The following is a 23645-nucleotide window of genomic DNA, read 5'->3' on the forward strand; positions in this document are numbered from 1 at the left end:
GCAATCTGTGAAACCTATAGACTGTTTCTCAGAATAAAATTTTAAGATGCACTAAATACAATGCATAGTATTACAAAGAAAACCAATTATCTTGAAATACACCTATCAAAATATCTTTTTAAAAATGACAAGTTCATTTTTGTTATTCAGTCTTTCAGTTATATCTGATTCTCTGTAACCCTATTTGGGGTTTTCTTGGCAAAGATACTGGGGTGGTTTGCTATTTCTTTCTTCAGCTCATTTTACAGATAAGGAAACTGAGGCAAAAAGGGATAGGTGACTTACCCAGGGTCACACAGTTACTAAGTGTCGGAGGCTGGTCTTCCTGACTCCAGGCCTAGTGTTCTATCCACTGCCAAGTTAAGGAGAGGGTGGAGAAAAAGTTGTAATAGTAATGTTGGTCATAGAAACAACATTACAAATGTCTTATCCTAAAGATATTTATTTTTTTCTGAGTCTGACTACAGTGGCAGAAAAAAAGAACAAAAAAAATCTTTTGAATCTGTGACATTATACTAAGATGTTTGTTTCAGTTTTTAGTAGCCCACTGTTTACTTTGTATCTTTGAAGCAGATGGGATTTTGACTTTGAGATTTGAATAGTTTTAAACGTACAAGTAGAGAAGAGGAGAAAATACAATAATCATTCAGTCAATAAGCATTTTTTAAATGCTTATTATGTGTCAGGGCAGCTAGGTGGTGCCATGGATAGAGTGCCAGGCCTGGAATAAGGAAGACTCGTCCTCATGAGTTCAAATCTGGCCTTAGACACTTACTAGCTGTGTGACCCTGGACAAGTCACATAACCCTGTTTGCCTCAGTTTCCTCATTTGTAAAATGTGCTAGAGAAGAAAATGGCAAACCACTCTAGTATTTTTTGCCAAGAAAACCCCAAATAGGGTCACAGAGAGTCAGACATGACCGAAAAACGATTAACTCACAAATGCTAAGAACTGGGACAAAAAGAAAAGAATAGTACTTGCCCTTGAGGAGCTCACATTAGAGGGGGGAGATGAGATGCAAACCACTATATATGTAGAAGATATGTACAGCGTAAGAGGAAGATAATTGCAGAAGAAAGGAATTGGGAGGAGGACCTAGAAAGTTCTGAAAGGTGGGATTTGAGCTGAATCTTGAAGGAGACCAGGGAAGCCTGGAGTTGGAAATGAGAAGGGAGGATATTCCAGACATGGGGAAAAGCCAGTGAAAAAAATATGGCATCAGGAGATGGAGTGTTGTGGTTAGAGGAGCTGGATCATAGAGTACATGGAGAGGCGGATAAGGTTTGAGAAGACTGGAAAGGTAGCAAAGGGCCAAACTTGGTTGTTAAAAGCCAAACAGAGAATTTTACATTTCATTTTGGAGGTAACAGTAGGCTGCTGGAGTTTATTCAATAGAGGAGCAGACCAATGAGTTAGCAATGTCACTGATAGCTGGGAATTAGAATGGAGAGACAGACAGGAACAGTCAATAGGAACAATCACTAGGCCTATATAGTTGGCAGTGTAGCCAACTGAGAGTTGCTTCTTATTTCAAATAGTTCTGGTAACATTTTAAAGTAGAAATTGCATTTTTTCCCTTAGAGATTTAGATTCAAATACATATAGCTTTTGGCAATATCGGCATCCTTAATAATGCCAATAATACCACCACCTTCCATAAATGTGTTCCTCCAACCTCTCATTATTATGTGCAGGTGACCCTGGATTTCAGATAGTCATACCAACAGAGCACAAACTCCAGTGGTTCCTGTCTCACAGGAAAGGCTTAGGGTGTAGGTTGGACAATGGATGGATGAATAAGAACAGTTGTTACAATCCTGTGATTTTATACGGGTGATGGGAAGAAGTATTATAGAATGGATAGAGCTAGTCTTAGGGTTAGAAGGGCCTGCCTTCTAGTCCTACTTCTGGCACATACTAGTGATGTTTGTGACCATGGTAACCTCCCAAAGACTATAAGGCGCAGAAGGTAAGAAAGAAGGTCTGCATTGGTAGAATAAGGTAATCACCATATTGATGAACCATTATATTGATGAAAACACTGGCATAATTAAGAAAAATACCCAACAACTCTCAGTATCAACATATACAAACAAAGCATTTTCCTTACAACAATCTTGTGAAGTAGAGGGTGCAAAGTTTTATAGTCCCATTTTCTTGATTAGGAAGCTGAAGCAGAGAGAAGTTAAGTGACTTGCCTAAGGTGACAACAGATATTATTAAGTGGTGGAACCAGGATACAAACTTAGTTCTTTACTGACTCCATCTCTAGCATTCTTTTCATGACTCCATGCTGCCTCTCTTCAGCCTAACTGCTCCTATCCAGAAGTACCAAAAGGCCTAATTAGAGAAGGGGTCTAAAGTGATTTCTGTCCATAAAGACCATATGCACAAATATTTATTTTTAAATTTTTATAGATACAATTGACCAGAGGCTCAATACCTTTTCATGGTGATGCTTGCCTCCTTCTTCTCTCATTTCCTTTTCCTCGTTATGCAGCTTTGCATAACACGCAGTAAATCTGATTTTCTCTTTCTCGCCAACTCTTTCCAAGTTTCCTTTGTTCTTTCGGGGCTATAATTATCTTCCACGGGACATCATTAAACTTCTACAATCTCAAAAGGGCTTCCTTTGAATTGTGATGTGAAAAATGGCAGATGAATTCCCTTCCTGTCTCCCAAAGGCAACATTTCTATTCGAAGTGGAAAACAAACAGCCCCATTCCAGTGAGCACAAGGGAAAACTTAGCCAAAAATAAGATAGTGGAGGAGGCAATGTTAGAGATCATCTCTATATGGTGTTTACGACAGCCAAATGCAAGGTCTATTAGTGTTTCGTTGCCTTGTCAGAGGAAGACGATAGCTTGGAACGTGTAGGAGGAAAAGGAATGAGCATCACCTTCACACGGGCTGATAAACTAACATGAACTTGGCAATGGGTGACTGCTAACCATATGCCAGAATTGTTATTTTATCATCGTTGCTGATAACATTCAAGGAACATAAAAATCAGTATATTTTAGCCTTCAACCCTTGATGTTTCCCATTATTATTATCATTACAAGGGATAATTGACATTTACATGGCTCTTTAGGGTTAGTACTTTGCATATATTATCTTATTTGTTCCTTAAAACAATCCCCATGAAGTTGGCAATTCAGATATTATGAACACCATTTTATAAAAATTTTATAAAATGGAAAATAAAGGCTCAGAGAGATTTTTAGCATTTTCCCTCCTGTGGGTCTAAAGCCCAAAATCCTGGTCCCACTTGGTGTTAGAGGAGTGGACAGGGATCACATTTTAATGTCCCTTCCAGCCCTCTGAATCTTGAAATGTCCCCAAAAGACAGTTTCTATTTGTTCTACTACCCTTACACACACAAGTTGGGCATTACTTCAATATTCAGAGAAGAGATCAATAGGACCAAGAGATAAATAGGGCCAAACAAGATCTGAGAGTTTCTAAGACTCTAATTGTGCACTAGGAAGAAGGGAGTAAATATTCAAATAAAAAGATAAGTGGAACAAAGAAAAGGAGTAAGAGAGGGGAGAAAGGAGAGGGCATGTAGAAGAGAATAGAATTGAGTAAAAGAGAAAAGAGAGATCTCTATGCTGGACCCTATTCTCTGTTCTCCCTACACTCTTCTTTGGTGATTTTGGCACCTCCCCTAAGCTCAATGTTCATCTCTATGCTAATTATTCCTAGATCTATATATCCAGCCCTAGTTTCTTTCTTGAACTCCAGTGCTAGCTACATCACCAGCTACTTATCAGACATCTCATACTGCATATCCTCCAGCTATCTGAAACTCACTGTATCTAAAACAGAACTATTATCTCCCTACTTCCACCCCAAACTTTCAAAATTCCCTACTACCATTAAGGGCACTACCATTCTTCCAGGCACCAAGTTTGAAACTTTGGTGTCTTCTTCAATTCCTCACTCTCATTCATCTAATATAGCCAGTCAGTTGCCAAATCTTGTCATTCCTACTTTCTGAACATCTGAAGCAAAGCAGATTTATCATGCAGTGGATAGAGTGCCTGCCATGGAGTCAGCAAGATGTGCTCCATTTATATTTATATATTGTGGAAAGCCCTCAGCATGCTGTGGGTACTGTCCATTGTAGTGTTATGGGAGGATATGGATAAAAGCCTTAACTTCTCTGGGCCTCAGTTTCCTCACTATTAAAAGAAAGGGTTTGAATTCTAAGATCCCTTTAACTCTAAAGCTATGATCCTATGAATTGCTTGGGATAGGAAAGCATCACTAAAGAAGGTATCCCCATTGGTGAGATCAGGAAAAAAAGTATGAATATATAAATGTTCTAAATTGAAAGCAGACATGCATTTCTAATGTGAAATCCCTGATCTATCATACTAGACTCTGAGGACAGAGAGATTGAGATTTTCTTCCCTCCACTGCTCATTTTCTATCATAGGAAAATAATTGCCCATACTTTCATTTCCCCATCTAGAAAATGTTAGTCCTTTAACCTGCTTCACAAAGTGCCTTATGAGGATAAATGAGATTTTGACTATAAAGTGCCTTCTGTGTCCATGGAAATCAACACTGTATTATCATCATGTAAGAATATGGGCTTGATGAGGAAGGGTAGCAATTGCAATTGAAACACTTGGATTTCAGACAGGATCCATTTATCTGGCTTCAGAAAGCAAAGGAGGTGGAAATAATTAACATGGCTTCTATTTCAAATGGAAGAGAGAGGAACGGATTACCCTGCCAGTTTTATTGTCTTGGTCATTTTAAGATGATGGGATACAATGAGGTATTTATTCCTAATTCAGTAAAGAGAAAAAAAAACACACTGCAAAATAAAGTGAAAACTTTGATATGATGGAGAAAAATGAAGGGAGCGTGGGGCAGAAGTAGAAAGAACTCTGGATTTGGAGACAGGGACCTAGGCACAAATCTGTAGCTCTGTTACCAACTATCTGCATAACCTTGGACAAGTCATTGAATTTTTCTGGGCCTCAGTTTCTCCATTTAAAAAATTAGAGTTTTGTCCTAGATGATCTCTGAGGTTCTTTTCAGATTTAGGTTTATGATCTTATGATTTAAGGGAGAAATCTAGAAGGCATACATTAAAGGCATGACAACTGGTGGACTTCTTAAGAGCAATAATCCTATGAGAATCTAGAATTCTTTGCCTTTAGCTATGTGCCCCTTTATCCCCTCTGACACTGCCACCAACCTGGTGCAGGTCCATCCTCCTCATCTCATGGTCTATTTCAATAGTCTGCTGGTTGATCTCCCTGCCTCAAATCTCTCCCCACTCCACTCCATCTTCCACTCAGCTGTCATGCTGATTTTCTTAAATTATAATTCTGACTATGTCCACCCCCATCCCTGCCCCCATTCTACATTTCGTCAACTTCATTGGCTTCCTATTGTCTTTAGGCAAATATAAAATCCTCTATTTGCCTTTTAAAGTCCCTCATAGACCTGGGCCCCTTCTACCTTTCCAGTCTTCTTAGGCATCATTCCCTTCTATCTCCCCACCACCCCTCCACATGCTCCACATTCTTGGGACACTGGCCTCTTGTTCCTAAAGTATGATGTTCCATCTCCTGACTTTGGGAATTTTTACTTGCCTCTTAGGCCTGGAGCTCTCTCCCTCTTCATCTCTACCTCCAGGCTTCTATCCTCAGTGCATCCTGTGTATCCTCTAGTCCTTAGTACAGTGGCTGGCACATAGTAATTACTTAATAAATGCTTGCTGACTTGACTAGTGGGAAGGCTCTTTGGTGCAGTGTGTATCTGTTTTTATATTTGTTCTGTGGACTTTTAGGTCCCATGATCTAGTCTGTTACCAGGTTTCATTATTATTGTACTCTTAATTTCCTGGCCTGTGAAGACCTAACCATCTGCCATTGAAAATATTGTAAATATAAAATGCCAAATATAAAGTGTTGTGTTAAACCACAGTGTCTGATATATAGTAAAGAACTTAAAATAATGCATATTGACTGACTGATTGGTTGACTTTGCTTTGGTTATAACAGTGGTATGCCCCCTGTGTTTATAATACATCTTTGACACCATGATATGAAAAGCCAGTAGCTGCTCTTAAAAATTTAACCATCTACATAGCGTGGTACGGTTTACAAACATTTAGATACATTTTCTCATTTCACTCTTAGAGAAATGTATGACTGAGAAAGAAGGTGATCTGGTCATGTAGCTAGAGAGAGGGGTAGCTTACAGTCTGAGGAACTCTACTGGTATCCATGCACTGTCAAGAGAAATAGAAGAATGCTCTCAGGATGTCGGGTGAGAGGCAACCTGGGATAGAGCATAGAGATCTGGATACAAAGTTGACATGAGTTTGAGTCTTACCTCTGATCTATACTGTCTATGTGGTCCTCCTTAAATCATTTATCCTCTTAATGTCCCCAGGTATTCCAAGTTGCAAATCTGGATTGATGGAGGGAATTTTCTCTCTAGAATTCCCTAAAGCAGTGAAACCACAGGTGTGAATGCCCCTCCCAATTCTCACATTAACTCTGTGTGCTAAACAGTATCACTAATAACACCCTCATTTATAAGATGAGAAAACAGGCTTCAAGTGATTTGCCCAAAGTCCCATGGCTAATACGTGACTAGGCAAGACTACGAAGCCACTCCATCCTTGCTCTAAGTTCAATGTTCTATTCGATAAGGGGTTTTGTCTTTATACTCCAATACCAGCATTACGATAGGGTTTCATTGTCCTCGTGGTTTGTGGCTGCCACTAGTTTCAAGTTCCTGGAAGACAGCTCCACAACACTCTTTTTAGTTTTAAGTTTCCTTTAATGGAATCCAAGTTGGAAGTTACCAAGAGTAAACTAATAAGTGATTATTGTGCCTCATTGGTTACTTCTCTACTACCTGATAGAAAATGTTACCTAAATTATGTACCTCCTGATAGAAAAGTATTAGACTCAAGGCACGAATTGAGATATATTTTTTGAACATGGCTCATGTGGGAATTTATTTTGCTTGACAATGAATAACAAGGACTTTGTTTTTATTTTTCTTTTCAAATGGGTTAATGAATGAGAGAGAAAAACAGATTCATTTGTTAATTGAAAGCTTTAATATTTAATGTTAGCAAAATTTATCTCTTAAAGGTTATGTTTTGTCAATTTTCATTTTATTTCAGTGGATGTTAGTCTTCCTAAATCTATTTTAACATTTTAGACAATTCCAAATCACGAATGCTAACTCTTTTGAAACTACTAGATAATGCCACTTGGACTCTACACCACCTTTCTATAACACTAACAGTTTCACATTTCCATATGGCCCCTTCCTATTTCTGGGAGCATCCAATAGAACAGATATGCTCTATTGATGTAGAATTCTTGGAAGCCCTGATTTTGCAAAACTGGGTTGGGAGACCCCCTGAATGTTAAACAAAACAAAACAAAACTCAATTACCAGTGCCCTTGATTTCAAAATGGAAGTGGGGGAGAGTGATAAGAGAAGACAACTAGTTTTATTAATATAAATTCATTAGTTTTAGAAATGGAAGATATGAGATTCACAGATAGTTATTTTTACTACTTTGGACCAACTCTAGGAGTCCTTGTCCAATATTCCTCTGTAGATGGCAACATGGGATTTTTGCCTGGATCAAGTTGTTTCAAGATATCAAAAGTTAATTTTGTCTTATAATAATTTATGATTTCCCAAAACTTGATATGATATATACATCATTAATCTTAGCATTAGCCAAGAGCAATTTCCTTTTCTGCTATGGTCAGTAGTAGTGACTTACTGGATTTACTGGGTTTCTAATAGAATATATGGAAATAGATCCCAGTGAGTTTAGCAAAACATTTGACTACATTGATTAGAGTCTATTTGTGAACCAAATAGAAAGATGTGAACTGGATAATACAATTCATTGAATACGTAAATTATTCACCAATGGAAACCAAAGAGTATTAATTAATGAATCAGCATCAATCCAGAAGGTGGTCAGAAGTTGAGTAACACAGGACAGATTAGTTCATTACCAGCCATGACCTGGAAAAACGATCCAGCAAAGAGAGGTCAGATAGGTACAAGGAAAACCAGGAGAGAGCACTGCCACAATTAGAATGCTGGGTCTCATTCTGTTCAACAGTTTCACCAGTGATGTGTGAATAAAGGCATTTGTTCAGTGGATTTACAGACAACGTGAAGCTGTGAGGGATAATTGATGCATTGAATGATGAGCTTGGATCCAAAGCTGATGGTGGCCTGGAAACTTAATACCTGAAGCTATTAAGAGGAAATTTAATACAGAGAAATGAAAAGTCATATACTTGGATTTCAAAAGGAATCAATTGCAAACGATAGGGGAGTTGTGCCTATAAGCAGTTCATGACCTGAGGGTACCATGATCTTATTGTACCTCATGTTCCATGTAAATATGCTCACTCCATCACAAAAACTAATGTAATCTTAAACTTCAATAGTAGTTCTATTGACCAGAATAAAGAATGTGACAGTCTCATTGTGCTTGGTGGCAGAGTGGAGGATGGATTGGAATGGGAAGAAACTTGAGGTAGGGAGACCAATTAGAAGGCTATTGCGATAGACCAGGAGAGAGGTGAGTAGAGTTTGAACTTGAATATTGTTGGTGTGAATGGAGAGAAGGGTATGTTTACAAGAGATGCCGTGAAAATGATAAGCTTTGACCACAGATTAGATATATGGGGTGAGGACAAATGAGGAGTTAAGGATGATGATGAGGTTGTGAGCCTAGGTGGTTGCCTAGATGACAATGATCCTGATAGTGAAAGAAAGGTTGGGAAGAGGGGAAGGTTTTGGAGGAAAAATAATGAGTTCTGTTGTACACATGTTGAATTTGAGATGCCTATGGGGCATCTAATTCAAGATGCCAGGTAGATGGCAATATGTGACTGAAGGTCAGGAGAGAGATTGCAACTGGATATCGAGATCTGGGAACTATCTCAATAGAGATGATAGCTGAATTAATGGAAACTTCTGAGATCCTCAAGTGATAAAGTATAGAGGACAAGTGAGGGGACCCTAGTACAGATCTGTTGGTTAGTGAGCATGACTGGGAAAAGATCCTGTGAAGAAGAGAGGTCAGACAGGTACAAGGGAAACCAGGAGAGAGCAGTGTCACAAAACCCTAGAGAGAAGATGGTATCCAGGAGGTGAGAGTGATTGAAAGTGCCAGAGATGGCAAAATAGCTCTAGAAGGGTGAGGATAGAGAAAAGGCTATTAGATTTGACAATTAAGAGATCATTAAAACTTTGGAGAGAGCAGCTTACAGTTGACAGAACTAGGAGTCACTGATGGAAGTTTATGAGGCAGCAGATTTTAATTAAAGATAATGTGGAGGGGGTAGGGAGTTCATAATAAAACTGCCCAGAGAGTCATTTGGGCTCCTTTAACTATCACTGGAGGTCCTCAAGCAGAGTTAGACAACTAATTCCTGGGAATGTTGTAGAGGGAAATAATATTTCAACCAAATGACTTCTAAGGCTCCTCTGAACTCCAGGATCATGTGACAACAGATTTTTTTAGAGGGAATTATTACAATTTGTTTTTCTTATTATGCAGAATTTTTCTCTCCTCATTTGCTTTCTGCAAGTTGTTACATTATTTACTTTAGTAAAACATTTAAGTCATGAGCTGTAGTTACCCTTATTAAATGCAACTACCAAGCTACTTCAAAGCATCGCAAAAAATAAATTTTCTAGGAAGCAGTTAGGTGATAGAGTGGATAGAGAACTGGGCCTCGATTTCTGAGTTCAAATCCTCTCCCCTCTGATATTTACTAGCTGTGTGACCCTGAACAAGTCACTTAAATTCTGCCTCAGTTTCCTCAACTCTAAAACTGTAATAATAGTGTTTACTTCTCAGGGTTGTTGTGAGGATCAAATGCGATAATATTTGTAAAGCATATACCAAGGTACCTGGCACATAGCGGATGCTTAATAAATGCTTGTCTACCTCCCTTCCCCCTGGACATCTGAAAATCCTAGAGTCCTAAGTCCAAAAGCTCCTCTAATTTTGAGACATTTTTTTCTTCTGATCTTAAGAGTTAAAAAAGATGTTGAGAATTTAGTGGACTCCAAGCTCAAACTAAGATGATCTTAGGCTGAATTTGGAAAAGCCATGTCCAGGTCTAGGTTGGCAAAGTCCCACTGAACTCTGCCTTAATCAGACAGCATTAGAAATCTCATACTGAGTTTTGTTTACCACATTTTAGGAAGCACACAGACATGTTGAAGAACATCCAGAGGAGGGAGACCAGAATGATTTTGGGACTCAAACCATTCCACATGATTTTCGTTTCATATGAAGATTGATTTAGGAGACCAAGGATATTTAGTGTGGGGAAGAGAAGAGATATGGGGAACATAATATTTATCTTCAAGTATTTGAAAGCCGACCACGTAGAACAGAGATGTGCTCAGCCAGAGATGGCAAGAATAGGTATAAGGAGCAGAGGGACAAAATTATAATGTCATAAGTTTAGATCTGGAAAGGACTTTAGAGGAAGAAATTGAGTCCAATTCCCTCATTTAAGAGATGAGGAAACTGAGCCTCATACAGGTTGAGTGATTTGTCTATGGTCAAACAGCTAAAAAGTATCTGAGGCAAAATATGAATTAGTCTTCCTGATCCTAAACCCAGTACACTATTCATTACACCACTCTACCTTTCCAGGAGTGAAAAGCATCCTGACAAATAAGGAAGGAAAGAAGGAGAGAAAGAAGGATAAAAGGATGAACAGAATGAAGGATGGAAAGATGAACAGAAGGAAGGATTTTTAAAGTACTACAGTTGAGGAAACTAAGGCAAACAGAGATTAAATTCCTTTCCCAGGATCACATAGCTAGGCCAGATTTAAACCTAGGTCTTCCTGAATCTAGGTCCAGTGCTCCAGGCCTAGTTGCCCAGGATATAGCTATACAAAAGTGAGGAATGTTTTTAAGCAAAGACTAAGTAACTGGCTGCTGAGTAAATGGCAGAGACTACTCCTGTTTAGTTACAGATTGGACTATGCAGCCTCTGGTTTTCTTTCCAAATCAGAAAGCCTGTGATTCTAACATTCTTACATTTTTAGCCTAACTCAGAGATGATTGTCATGACTTGTTACTTCTGCCTTGTTGGTCTCATCCATTGTGGTGACAGTTACACAAAATCTTTCTTGTGTTGCATGTGCACAGGCCCAGTCAGGAAGGCTAATTGTGCCCACATGTAGCGTTAAATGGAGTTTTTTGTCATTGTTCTTCCAAAACTGTTAAGAAAAACAAAGTATTCAAGGCTGCGTGCCTAGCACTCTGTCCTATTTTTGTGAGCTTCTTAGAGAGAGGTGTTGCATAATCTGTATTTTGAAGAGATCTCAATGCTTAGCAATTTTGTTAACTCTTTTTGTCAAAAGATTAAATTAGTCAAAAGATTTAGTATTTCATCAGTGTGATTGATTGCTGAATACTAGGCAGTTAGGCGATCCATTGGATAGGGTGCTAGGCCTGGAGTCAGGGAGACGTAAGTTCAGATGTTGCCTTAGAAAGAATTTATGACCAAACGATATAGAGAACATTATGAAATGCAAAGTGGATAATTTTGATTACATTAAATTAATAAGGTTTTGCACAAACAAAGCCAATGCAACCAAGATTAGAAGGGAAGCAGAAAGCTGGGAAACATTTTTTTTTTCCAGTGAGGGTCTCTGATAAAGGCCTCATTTCTAAAATATTTAGAGAACTGAGTCAAATTTATAAGAATACAAGTCATTCCCCAATTGATAAATGGTCAAGGGATATGAATAGACAATTTTCAGATGAAGAAATTAAAGCTATCTATAGTCATATGGAAATATGCTCTAAATCACTATTGACTAGAGAAATGCAAATTAAAACAACTCTGAGGTGCCACCTCACCCCTGTCAGATTGGCTAATATGACAAAAAAGGAAAATGATAAATCTTGGAGAAGATGTGGGGATATTGGAACACGAGTGCATTATCGATGGACTTGTGAATTGATCCAGCCATTCTGGAGAGCAATTTGGAACTATGCCCAAAGGGCTATAAACCTGTGCATACCTTTTGATCCAGCAATACCACTTCTAGGGTTGTATCCTAAAGAGATAACAAAAAAGAGAAAAGGACCTACCTGTACTAAAATATTTATAGCAGCTTTTTTGTGGTAGCAAAGAATTGGAAATTGAGGGGATGCCCATTAATTGGTGAATGGTGATTGGCTTAACAAGCTGTGGTATATGAATGTAATAGAATACTATTGTTCTATAAGAAATGATGAACAGGCAGATTTTAAAAAAAACCTGCAAAGATTTACAGACAGAACAGAACGTTGTCCACAGTAACAGTAGCTCTTCTTAGCAATGTAATGATGCAAGACAATTCCAAAAGACTCATGATGGAAAATGATGTCCATATCCAGAGAATGAACTATAGCATCTGTATGTAGATCGAAGCATACCATTTTCTCTTTTTTTGTTTCTTCCTCCTGGTTTTCCCCTTTTGTTCTGATTTTTCTTTCACAACATGATTAATGTGGAAATAAGATTAATATGCTCGTACATGTATAGCCTATATCAGATTGCATGCTGTCTTGAGGTTGGGGGGAGGGGAGAGAAGGAGAAAAAAATTTGGAACCCAAAATCTTGTAAAAAGTGAATGTTGAAAACTATCTTTGCATATAATGAAAAAATTAAATACTATTAAGAGGGAGGGAAAAGACTTTAAGAAAAAAAATGCAATGGCTTAAAAAAAACCCAACCCCCCCACAAATGTGGCCTTAGACACTAGCCGTGTGACCCTGGACAAGTAACTTAATCTCTATTTGTCTCAAGTTCCCCATTGTTAAATGGGGATAATAACAGCACCTACATCAAAAGGTTATTATGAGGATCAAATGAGATAATATTTGTAAAGAATTTAGCTCAGTGGCTGGTACATTGTAGGTGCTTTATAATTGCTTATTCCCCCCACCTCCCTTTTCCCTTTGTATGGTAGTTCATTGAGGGAACTGGTTTTTAGTTTGGAGAAGATTCAGGAGGGATATGATAGTTGTCTTCAAGTATTTGAATGTGTTGTCATGCTGAGGAAGGATTAGGGCTTTGTTGTTGTTTTGTTTTGTTTTCTCTGTTGCCTTAGAGGTTAGAACCAAGAGTAAAGGGTGGAAATTACAGAGTCCAATTTAGATTTGATGTCAGGAAAAAACTTTCTAATACCTTAAAGGTGGAATGGGTTACCTTATGAAATGATTGGTTCTTCCTCCTCGGAAGTCTTCAAGAAGAGTCTAGACAACCACTTGTCAGGTTTGTTATAGGGGTGATACGCTATATGCATTGGATATGGTCTCTGAGGTCCTTCTATACTCTCCAAATCAGTGATTCCCTGTCATAATTGTTTTTCTTTATAGAACAGACAAAAGGCCACGAAGATGATGAAATGGAAAAGCTTTACAAATCTCTAGAACAAGCCAGTTTATCTCCTATTGGGGATCGAAGACCTTCAACCAAAAAGGAGTTGAGGAAGTCATTTGTCAAGAGGAGCAAAAACCCATCCATCAATGAGAAACTCCACAAAATCCGGACGTTGAATAGCACATTAAAGGTAAAGCTTCTGGCATTATGATGGGCTGATAGGATATTTAGCTCTGGGGAAAGTCCCTCAGGTGGTATGGGAGCTCAAAGTGAAATCTTTGTAGGATCATTTAATCCTGAGTGTCTTGTGAGGTTTTGTGTGTGAGGCAGCTAGTTAGTGCAGTGAATGGAGTTCTGGACTGGAATTCAGGAAGAACTGATTTCAAATCCTCCCTTATGTCGTTACTAGCTTTGTGGGAAACTTATTTAATCTCTTTCAATCTCAGTTTTCTTATCTGTAAAATGGGGATGATAATGGAACCTACAGGGTTATTTTGATGACCAAATGAGCTAACATGTAAGATGTATTAGCAAACATGAAAGAGACATGAATGCTATATAAAATATATGTATAAATTATAATACAATTATATGTGTATAAATTATATATATATATATATATATAGCATATATATTTATATTATAGATAGGTACAATGACCCCTCTTCAATAATCCTTGCTTTACATAGTCATTTTGATAGAAAAATCCCAATATATGCCATTAGTTCCTTTCATTCATTTGTTCTGGGAAGCATTTTTATTGTTCAGTCATATCCAACTCTTCATGACCCTGTGGGTATTTTCTTAGCAAAGATACTGGAGTGATTTGCCATTTCCTTCTCCAGCAGATTAAGGCAAACAGAGGTTAAGTGACTTGTTCAGGGTCTGAGACTGGATTTGAACACAGGTCTTCCTGACTCCAGTCCCAATGCTCTATCCACTGAGCTACCTAGCTGCTTCATATCTAGTAAGCATAAGGAGTGACATTAGATTCATAAGTAAAGTAGAGATTAGCAGCATGGTGTAGTGGATAGAGAGATACCTCTGACGTGTACTGGCTGCGTCCCCTTGTGACAGTCATTTAACTTGCCTGAGATTAACTCACTACAATTCTAAGTTGCAGAGAAGATTCAGATCTATACTGGTACGGGAAATTCCTCACTGGAGTTCCTTATGCCAGTGAAATCACAGGTCTAGTCCAAAAAGCCAAACAAAACAAAAATAAATGGGATAGAATCTGTGGGATGCTGATTGTTGTACTAAAGGATGTCATTTTAATTACTCCACATGTCATTGAAACCTACTACAGGTGTGACCATAGGTATGTATCTGCTATATTCTGACCAAGGTCAGATTGGTGCCTCTTCTATTGAGTGATTTGCAAAGTCACTGGCTTCCAACTGAAGTTGCTTAAAGCTGGGGATTTGAATGAAAGGCAGGATAGTGAAACGTGCGCATGTGTGATCATGGAGAAGCAGATGTTTTCATGACATGCTAACAATGCACAGGATGTACCGGAGTTATTTTGGGTCCTCCTGTAACTAAAATGGTTCTTAATAGCAACGACATCCTGCTTCCACATAGGCATAGTACCATTGATGGGAGTCTTAGAGACTTTGGAAAATACTCCCTGGAGTGAGAGAAAACATTTCAATTCTGGAGAGCTTTGATAGATCAGCTTGTTTATTTCCTATTTTTCCATCTGTTTTAGCATCATGCATTATGAGTGAGCTACCAGGAAGCATTGTAGCAGTGCAATGATATGAAGCAGCAGAGTTAGGGGCTCAGCTCAGTGGATATTAAGCAGGCTTCCCTTGTTGGTCAACAAAAGATGAAATCATCCTAAAACATCTATTTGGAATTCCTTCCCTTTGTAGTGAGACTAGGAGAGAAGGGTTAGGGAGGTATTGTAAAGAGTAAGGGTTTGATATTCATTCTCTCTAAAATGAGGGGATGGCTCACCCCTTGCTAAACCAAGCCCTGGATTACTCCCACCTTCTGCTTCCCCTGTTCCTATAGACTTGGAGAAAGTCACACAATCATGCCGAGTGCACTATAAATTCGTATTTTCTAACCTCAGCTGGATGCTCACTGCAGCAGGACAATCTTTTTATTTCTTCCCAATTGATTCCTTATCTCACTTTCCAATGAAGCTATTCCAAACCTTACCTTTATCTACAAGTCTTCTACACCTCTTCTTCCTCCTCTCTCTCAGATAAAATCTCATTTCTTATTTTATTGAGACAGTTAAGGCCATTTACCATGAACTCTTTTCCCTTTCTTGTCACCTAAAACCCCTTGACTTTATACCCCACTTTCTTCTCATTTATTCCAGTCTTCAGGAATTTAGTGGCATTTCTTCTTCCCAAGGCCAACCCTTTGACACAGGTCCTGGATCTCATCCCCTTCAGTCTTCTCCAGCATATTCCATGCTCCCACAAACATATCCCTTCCGATGTTCAATCCTTCCCTATCTCTCCTACTTCCTTACTGCCCTTAAATATGCTCTACTCTCCCCTATCTTAAAAAAAATCCCCAAACCTTCACTAGATCCTACCATCTCCTCAAGTTATTATTCTATATCTCTCTCCTCTTGTTATCTGCCAAACTCCTAGGGAAAAAATGTCTATACGCATTGAATCCTCTTCCTTTTGGCTTGCTCACTCTTCAACTCTTTTGGCTTCTGAACTTATAATAACTGAAACTGTTTGGTCCAAAGTTAACAATGACCTCTTAATTGCCAAATCTTATCAGTTCTTATCTTTCTTGACTTCTCTGCTGCCTTTGACATTCTCCTACTGGATATTGTCTTCTCTATGGGTTTTGCTGGCATAATTTTTTCTTCTGTCTAATCACCCTTTTGCTGACTTATCATCCATATCATGCCCTTTTCTCACTATGGCTATTTCCCAAGGTCAGAACTGGCTGTTTTCTTTTCTCTAGGTACATTTTCTCTCTTGGTGACCTCATTAGCTTCCATAGTTTTAACTATCATTTCTAACTGGTGATTCAAAGATCCATATATCCCACTCCAGTTCTCCTATATCACCAACTTCCAGTGGCCTATTGGCCACTTCAGACTGGATGTTCCAGAGAATACTCAAAGTCAACATGTCCAAAATGGAACTGTTGATTCTTTCCTCAAAACCAACTCTCTTCTTCTCTATTTTTGTTGAGGGCATCACTTCCAATCTCCCAGATTTACCCTCAGGTGTTATTTTCATCCTTTCAGTCACTTTCACTCCACATGACCAATCATTTGCCAAATCTTGATGTTTCTGTCTCTATAACATCTCTTTGGTTCATCTCCTTCTCTTCATTTGTATATATACCAGCCACAGGTGTTCTGGGAAAACCAATATGCAAGATATACTTTTAAGTTTAATCCAGATTATTAATATTTTCTGCAATCACTTTCTTAAATTTAGATAATCAGCAAAACAAATCAAGCCATAGTGTGTTGTTTTTACCAATTTTCAAGGTATACGTTCTTACTCTGAAAATTTAACAATCATGAGCTCATCCTAGCCGGCTCCGCCAAATCCTTGCTACCACCATAAATTCAAATCCTCATTATTTCTCATCTAGATTATTTCAATAGCCTTTAAATGGACTTAAATCTCACTTTTTCCCTCACTCTATTGCACAGCTGCCAAAGGAATTTTTGTTAGCTACAGATCTGACCTAGTCACTCCCCTTCTCATTTAACTCCAATGCCTCCTTATTGCTTTAGGACCAAATATATACTATGGTTGGTTTTAAAGCCCTTCTCAACCAGGCTCCAAGCTATCATTGCAGCCTCATTATACAGTACTCTTCCTACTAATCTCTGTGATCCAATCAAACTGGCTTTATCTCTGTTCTTTATACAAGGTACTCCATCTCTTGTTTCCTAGTCTTTACACTGCCCATCCCCCATGCCTAGAATATACTATCTCTTCTCTTGGTCTCATAGAAGCCCTCTCTTCTTTGAGAACTAACTGAAGCACCATTTGTGCATTAAGCCTTTCTTCCTCCCATTAGATTGTATTCTCCTTGAGGGAAGGGACTGTTTTTTTGACTTTTTGTATCCCACTGCTTGGCACATAGTAGATACTTAATAAATGTTTATTGATTGATTGATTCCTCCTTCTACTGATTACCTTTACTTACTACTTTGCATTATTTTTATTTTGTATATATTAATATGTGTACATGTACATTCCTCCCTTAGAATGTAAGCTCCTTGAGAATAGAAATGTTAGCGTTCTTTTTATTTGTATCCCTGTATCTTAGCAGAGAGCCTGACATATACTAGGTATTTTATTGCTTGTTAATCCTTTGACTAATAAGACTGAATGGCCTCTAAGGTCCCTTCTAGTTCTAAATATATGAATTTATGGTTAACATAAAGTAAATGAAAAGACAAGCACAACCTTTATGATTAACGTTGGGGTATAGGATTCTTGTCCACTTTATAAGCTAACAATATTCCTGATAATAATTCAATTTTTATATAGTACCTTCCCACAAATACCCCCATGAGAGCAAATTGAGAAGTTAGATGACTTGCTCACATTTGTAGTTAACAATTGTTAGAGTCAGAGGAGCCCACATCTTCCACCTCCAAATCCGGTGCTCTTTAGGTAACACTGACTCTCCTGTTCCATAAGGCTGTACAATGGGTAGTTCATGTGTCCCAATTTGATCACAAGTCCATCTAAACCTTTAAAACGAGCTGGAGAAGGAAATGGCAAACTACTCTAGCATCTTTGCCAAGAAAATCCCCAAATAAGGTTACGGAGAGTTGGACATGAGTGAAAAATGTCTACACACACACACACACGCCCTAAATCTTTGTTATAGTAGGCACTAGTTGCAGGAACATTTTGTGGGTCTCTGTTTTCTTCCAACGAATATATTATATTCTTTAGGGCAGAGAAAATAGAAACTTCTTAAACAGTGGAAGGAGCTCTAGACCTGGAGTCTGCAAGACTGATTTAAATCTGGCCAAAAAGGCTGTGTGAGCCAGGACAAGTAACTTAACTTCAATTTGTCTCAGTTTTCTCACCTTTACAATGGGGATAATCATAGTACCAGGGTATTTGAGGATAAAATGAAATATTTGTCAAATGCTTTGCAAACCGTAAAGGGCTATATAAATTCTAGTGATGAAGAAGAAGAAGAAAATGATGATGATGATGATGATGATGATGATGTAGTCCCTGGAAGTATTTTTAGACTGTGACAATATAGTCATTGTCCCCCTATTGAGGTAATTATCTCCTGTAGATAACTATTTCCTGTAGTTCTCCATAAGACTCAGTTCTCACTCTTGTCAACAGAAGTCCAGGTTGATAAAGAAATATAAATTACTTAGCAAAGCATACTCTCTGTTGCCCCCATCTCCACTCCTCCCCACTCTGTAATGGATCTTTTCTTTTGATTCAGTCTAAACTGCCACTCACTCTACACAAGTACAGGTGAAGCTATTTCCAAAGCTACCTTAGGCCATGTAGAAAAGAAGAATGTAGGCCACTGGGCCTGCTTGGCTACAACCTGACGTAGCTAGCCCTACTAGTCTTGTTTATTAGGCAGGAGGACTTATGACAGTTTAGAAAGTGGCTATGAAAAGCTTAGAGCACAAAAGCTCCTAAAAACTTAGAGCACAAGATGAACTTCACCTTTCACTGAAGTGAAAACATCAGCGAAGAAAAATCTCTTCCTCCAATGCCTCATTGTGGTGGGCTGCTGACCCTGGCTTCTCATAGACAATGCGGATGGAGTACATTTCCACCGAGCTGGAAAGGCTTCTGTGATGGACTGGGGCAGGGGTGGGGAGCCTGTGGCCTCGAGGTCACGTGTGGCCCTCTAGGTCCTCAAGTGAGGCCCTTTGACTAAATGAAAACTTGACAGAACTAATCCCCTTAATAAAAGGATTTGTTCTATAAGACTTGGACTCAGTCAAAAGGCTGCACCCAAGGACCTATAAGGCCATGTGTGGCCTTGAGGCCGCAGGTTCCCCACCCCTAGACTAGGGGGCTCTCACTGATAGACTTCATCTGCTGTGGGAAGGAAAGGTCCAGATTACCACAGCAAGGAGGGACTCATTGCCAGAAGTCCAACAACACTAGAAAATACTTTTTTTTTTTTTTAGTACAGTAACCCATTAAATAATGCAGAAAAGCTCTATGAAATGAATGATTTTTATAGTCTTCAGAATTAGCAGCTTGAGTGTAGACAGGGCAAACAGCAGAGAAGTTTCATGAACAAACAAGGAAAGTGCTTAAAGCAATAGTTCGTATTACCCATAGGAACATTCCAGCAGTAAAGACAAATCCCTTCCCTGACTACAAACTACAAAGTACGCTCTTAAAGTACATTCTTTCAGGAAGTTGGAAGAATTTACATACATTTCTGTGAAAAGCCATAATATAGATCCCCAGGCATTCTTGGGTGACTTCCATGTTTGTGAATTTTTGGTTAAGGCTTTTTTAGTTTTCACTCACCAGTGATATATCCATCTGATTAGTTGATATTGTAGGACTGACTGAAAGCCTCACTAGAAGCATGCTCACCCATAAAGAATGCTTAACACTAATTATTCAATGGTGGAAGACATTTTCAGTAGTTAGGTCTTAAGTCTAACTGGAGGGTGACTATTTGCCCTGTGAAATAAAAGTCAAATATTTCTTGTCCTCAGCTTTGAAAACTACTAAAATTACTATTTTCCAGAAAATCAGGTACAACATTCAGAGTAGTGGGGAAGAAAACCCCAAAATATTTATTCAACCATCTTGAGTTTAGTACCATACATCAATGCAGTCATTCCATAAATGTTGGCATAAATACTATTTTTTTCTATTCACTTCTTTCTTTAATCCCTACCCCTTTCCCTTTCTATTCATAAATCTAGAGATGAGACAAATATGGTAGAAGTTTCTTAGTAGAATACAAGGGTAGTATGAGTTTTGGACCCAACAGAGAAGCAAGATTCTCTGCCCTTCCCCACCCCGATATAGTAGTTATATTTGTGGTTGAGTTGAATGCTTTTAAAAATATAAACAATTCTTATTTTGTAAAATTTTTTAAAAAGGCTAGATATTTGAAGAATAAAGTTGTTAAGTTTTCTAAGCAATAGAAATATCTTATGAAAAATGTAAAATCCTTGTAAGTACCTGGCACGTAATAGGCACTTAAGAAATTTTATTCATTAAAATATCATGGTGTGATTAGAACACACTGTCAATCTTAATGGAAGAAAAGTTCTTTATAAGTTTAAAACCTAGATCCTGGAAACACCATTTAGTTTAATTCAATGAATATTTATTTAGAGGTATTATGGTGTGATGGTCTTTCCATTTCTGAATCTGAAGCTAGGTTACTGTAGCACCAGTGTGATACCCATAGCAGCTACGGTTGCTATGAATATGCCAGTGTAGTTCTGAATCGCAAAATATAACACACTTTCTTTATTGAAGGAATAACCGAAACATTTATTTAAACATCAGAAAGCCAAATCCCAACACCAGAAAGCCAAATCCATCATAGCAACAAAGAAATCTATGCACATTAGCAATTCAGGGGGCACTGCCATCCCCAAGCCTTCCCTCTGTTAAAGCCTTCCCACAAATAAGGGCAAAATCACTCTCTCACTCATGCTAGCTGCTGCTCTCTCTCTCTTTCTCTCTCTCTCTCTCTCTCTCTCTCTCTCTCACAGCTCTGACTGCTCTGTCTCACTTCCTCTCAGCTCTGTTCCAACCTTCCTGTTCCACCCCCTTGGCAAGCTCCTCCCACCACAGGCTCATGTGATTCAGGTTTCCATGTGACTCAGACTTCCATGTGACTCAGGTCACGTGGACCTATTCACGGATGGGAAGATCTTTAAATTGTATTAACCTTGTAGTTATTTAAAAGTTCAGACTTTGAGTTGCACTACATATGAACTTGGGCATTATAATCATTTAATCATTTACTTAGTCAATTAAGATTAATCAATCAATAGGCATTTATTTAGGAATTGCTACCTACCAGGCACCACGATATGTGCTGTGGATAAAAAGACAACAAGGAATCAATCCCTGACCTTAAAAATTTCCCATTCCAATGTGGGAGAGAACATGCATATAAATAGATATATACAAAAATGTGTGTATAAAAAATAGATATAATGTAATCTTGGGTAAGGGGCCCCAGTATCCTATTCTGTAAAATGAGGGAGGTGGCTGTAAAAATCTCTAAGATCCCTTCTCACTCCAAATCCTGTAATCCTATTGTAGCCAAGGCTCCAGGGAAGATATAAAGATGAATGAAGGAGCCTACATGCTAGAACAGGGAAATAATCAGAACTCCCAAACATTTTTCTAAAAAAACTGAACTTGAGTACATAGGAGGGGCAAGTAGTGCTTCTCTTAAAAAAATAAGTCTTCCAGGTCCCTCCAGATGTACTTACCCTCTACGTATATGACTTAGAATCAGAGATTTAGAATTGAATGGGCCCTGAGAGGTCATCATCTTGTCCAACGCCTCCCTTTTATGGATGAAGAAGCTGAGACTAAAAAAGGGATAATGTTCAGTTACTTGCTTAATATCACACAGTCAGTAAACGGAAGATTAAAAATTTGAGCTTAGCATTTCTGACTTTAAATCAAGTACTTTATCCCCTGTGTAATCTCCTGCCCAAATTTAGTTGACCTGCCTATTGTCACTTTAATTTTTCAACTGTACTCTTTCCCTTTCATGGCTTCTAGGCCAACTATGATTCTTAGCTTCAGTTCATCCACTCGCCTCCCCATTTCTCATTCAAAAAATCTTAAATAATAACAACTCACATTTAGGTGGCACAGTGGATAGAGCACCAGATTGGGAGTCAGGAAGACCTGAGTTCATATCCAACCTCAGACATTTATAGGCCCTGAGAGAGGCACTTAACCTCAGTCTGCCTCAGTTTCCTCATATGTGAAACAGGAATAATAATAGCATCCACCTCCCAGGGATGTTGTGATGACAGAATGAGATAATATTTGTAAGTGCTCTCCAAACCTATACAGCACTAGGTAAATGCTAGCCGTTGTCATTACTGTGGGCAGCTTAGGCAGCTCGGTGCATAGAGTATCAGGCCTGGAGTCAGGAAGACTCATATTCCTCAGTTCAAATCAGGCAGGCCTCAGGCATTTACTAGATGTGTGACCCTGGGCAAGTCACTTAACTCAGTTTGCCTTGGTTTCCGCATCTGGAAAATGAACCGGAGGAGGAAATGACAAACTACTTGAGGATCTTTGCCTAGAAAATCCCATGTCATGGACAGTTGGACATGACTGAACAACAACAAAAAAATCCACTTTGTTAGGCAACAAGGGAGATATAAAAAGTGGTCCCTGTTTTCTTATAACTTCTAATCCTCTGGGGAACAGGGAGGAGCTGTGTGTCACCTAAATACAAGTAACAATGATAAAGAAAAAAAAATGTGAGGTTAAAGGGATGGCATTCCTTATTGGGGGAATAAGGCACTTACTGCCTTGTGAAGGAATTATAGATTGAGTTGTGTCTTGGAGGACTTGTCGTGTTTCAATAGGTGCACTTAGAAATAGGGCATGCCTGAGGACAGAGTGATGCAGTGTTGATAGCACTACTAGGAAATCAGTTGAAGGCTCATGTTTTGCTGATGGTGGGTCAATAGCATCGTCTTGGAAAGCATGGTTATTTATGTTAGCAGATGGGATGTCTAACGCATATTTTGTATTATCTTAGCTCATGATGGGATGAAGATCCCTATGTCTTGGGTATACCTATATGATCCCTGGCACAAGGCAAATATTCAATGCATATTTAAAAAAAACTTGCTGATGTTCTTTGCATAATACATAAACGTTTTGAAGCCAATTAAACTTCAGCAAATGGATGGAATTAGTACCAACTCTATTTTATTTCTAGAGGTTAATGCAGGGATCATGCATTAAAGTATTAAATAATTATAGGGTATATAATTTTTTTTCTTGGCCATTACTGACCATTTATATTCACATATAAATTTACCATTTCTTCTCCTCATCCTATAGCATGAAAATACCTTCCCCTACCTTCTCCTCCTTTATCCCTGTCTCACATAAAGGAGGTGGCCTTTTTCTTTGCTAAGACTAACTCCAACATGAACCCTTGGTCCTGACTCCCCTTGTCTTCTCCAGCATATTGCCCCACTATCATCCTCACTTTGTTTCTAATCTTCAATCTCTC

General features: G+C 38.5%; 1 protein-coding gene across 3 annotated transcripts in view; it reads left to right on the forward strand.

Annotated features, from left to right (window-relative positions):
* IPCEF1 (interaction protein for cytohesin exchange factors 1) overlaps nt 1-23645 on the forward strand; it is a 138210-nt gene that overhangs the window by 110340 nt on the left and 4225 nt on the right. For all 3 annotated transcript variants that reach the window (XM_036766661.1, XM_036766662.1, XM_036766664.1), the window contains one exon: nt 13430-13623. In XM_036766661.1, the coding sequence (XP_036622556.1) occupies nt 13430-13623 (194 nt within the window). The remainder of the gene's footprint in view (nt 1-13429; nt 13624-23645) is intronic.

This window comes from Trichosurus vulpecula, chromosome 7 (assembly GCF_011100635.1).
Source record: "Trichosurus vulpecula isolate mTriVul1 chromosome 7, mTriVul1.pri, whole genome shotgun sequence".
NCBI lineage: Eukaryota > Metazoa > Chordata > Mammalia > Diprotodontia > Phalangeridae > Trichosurus > Trichosurus vulpecula.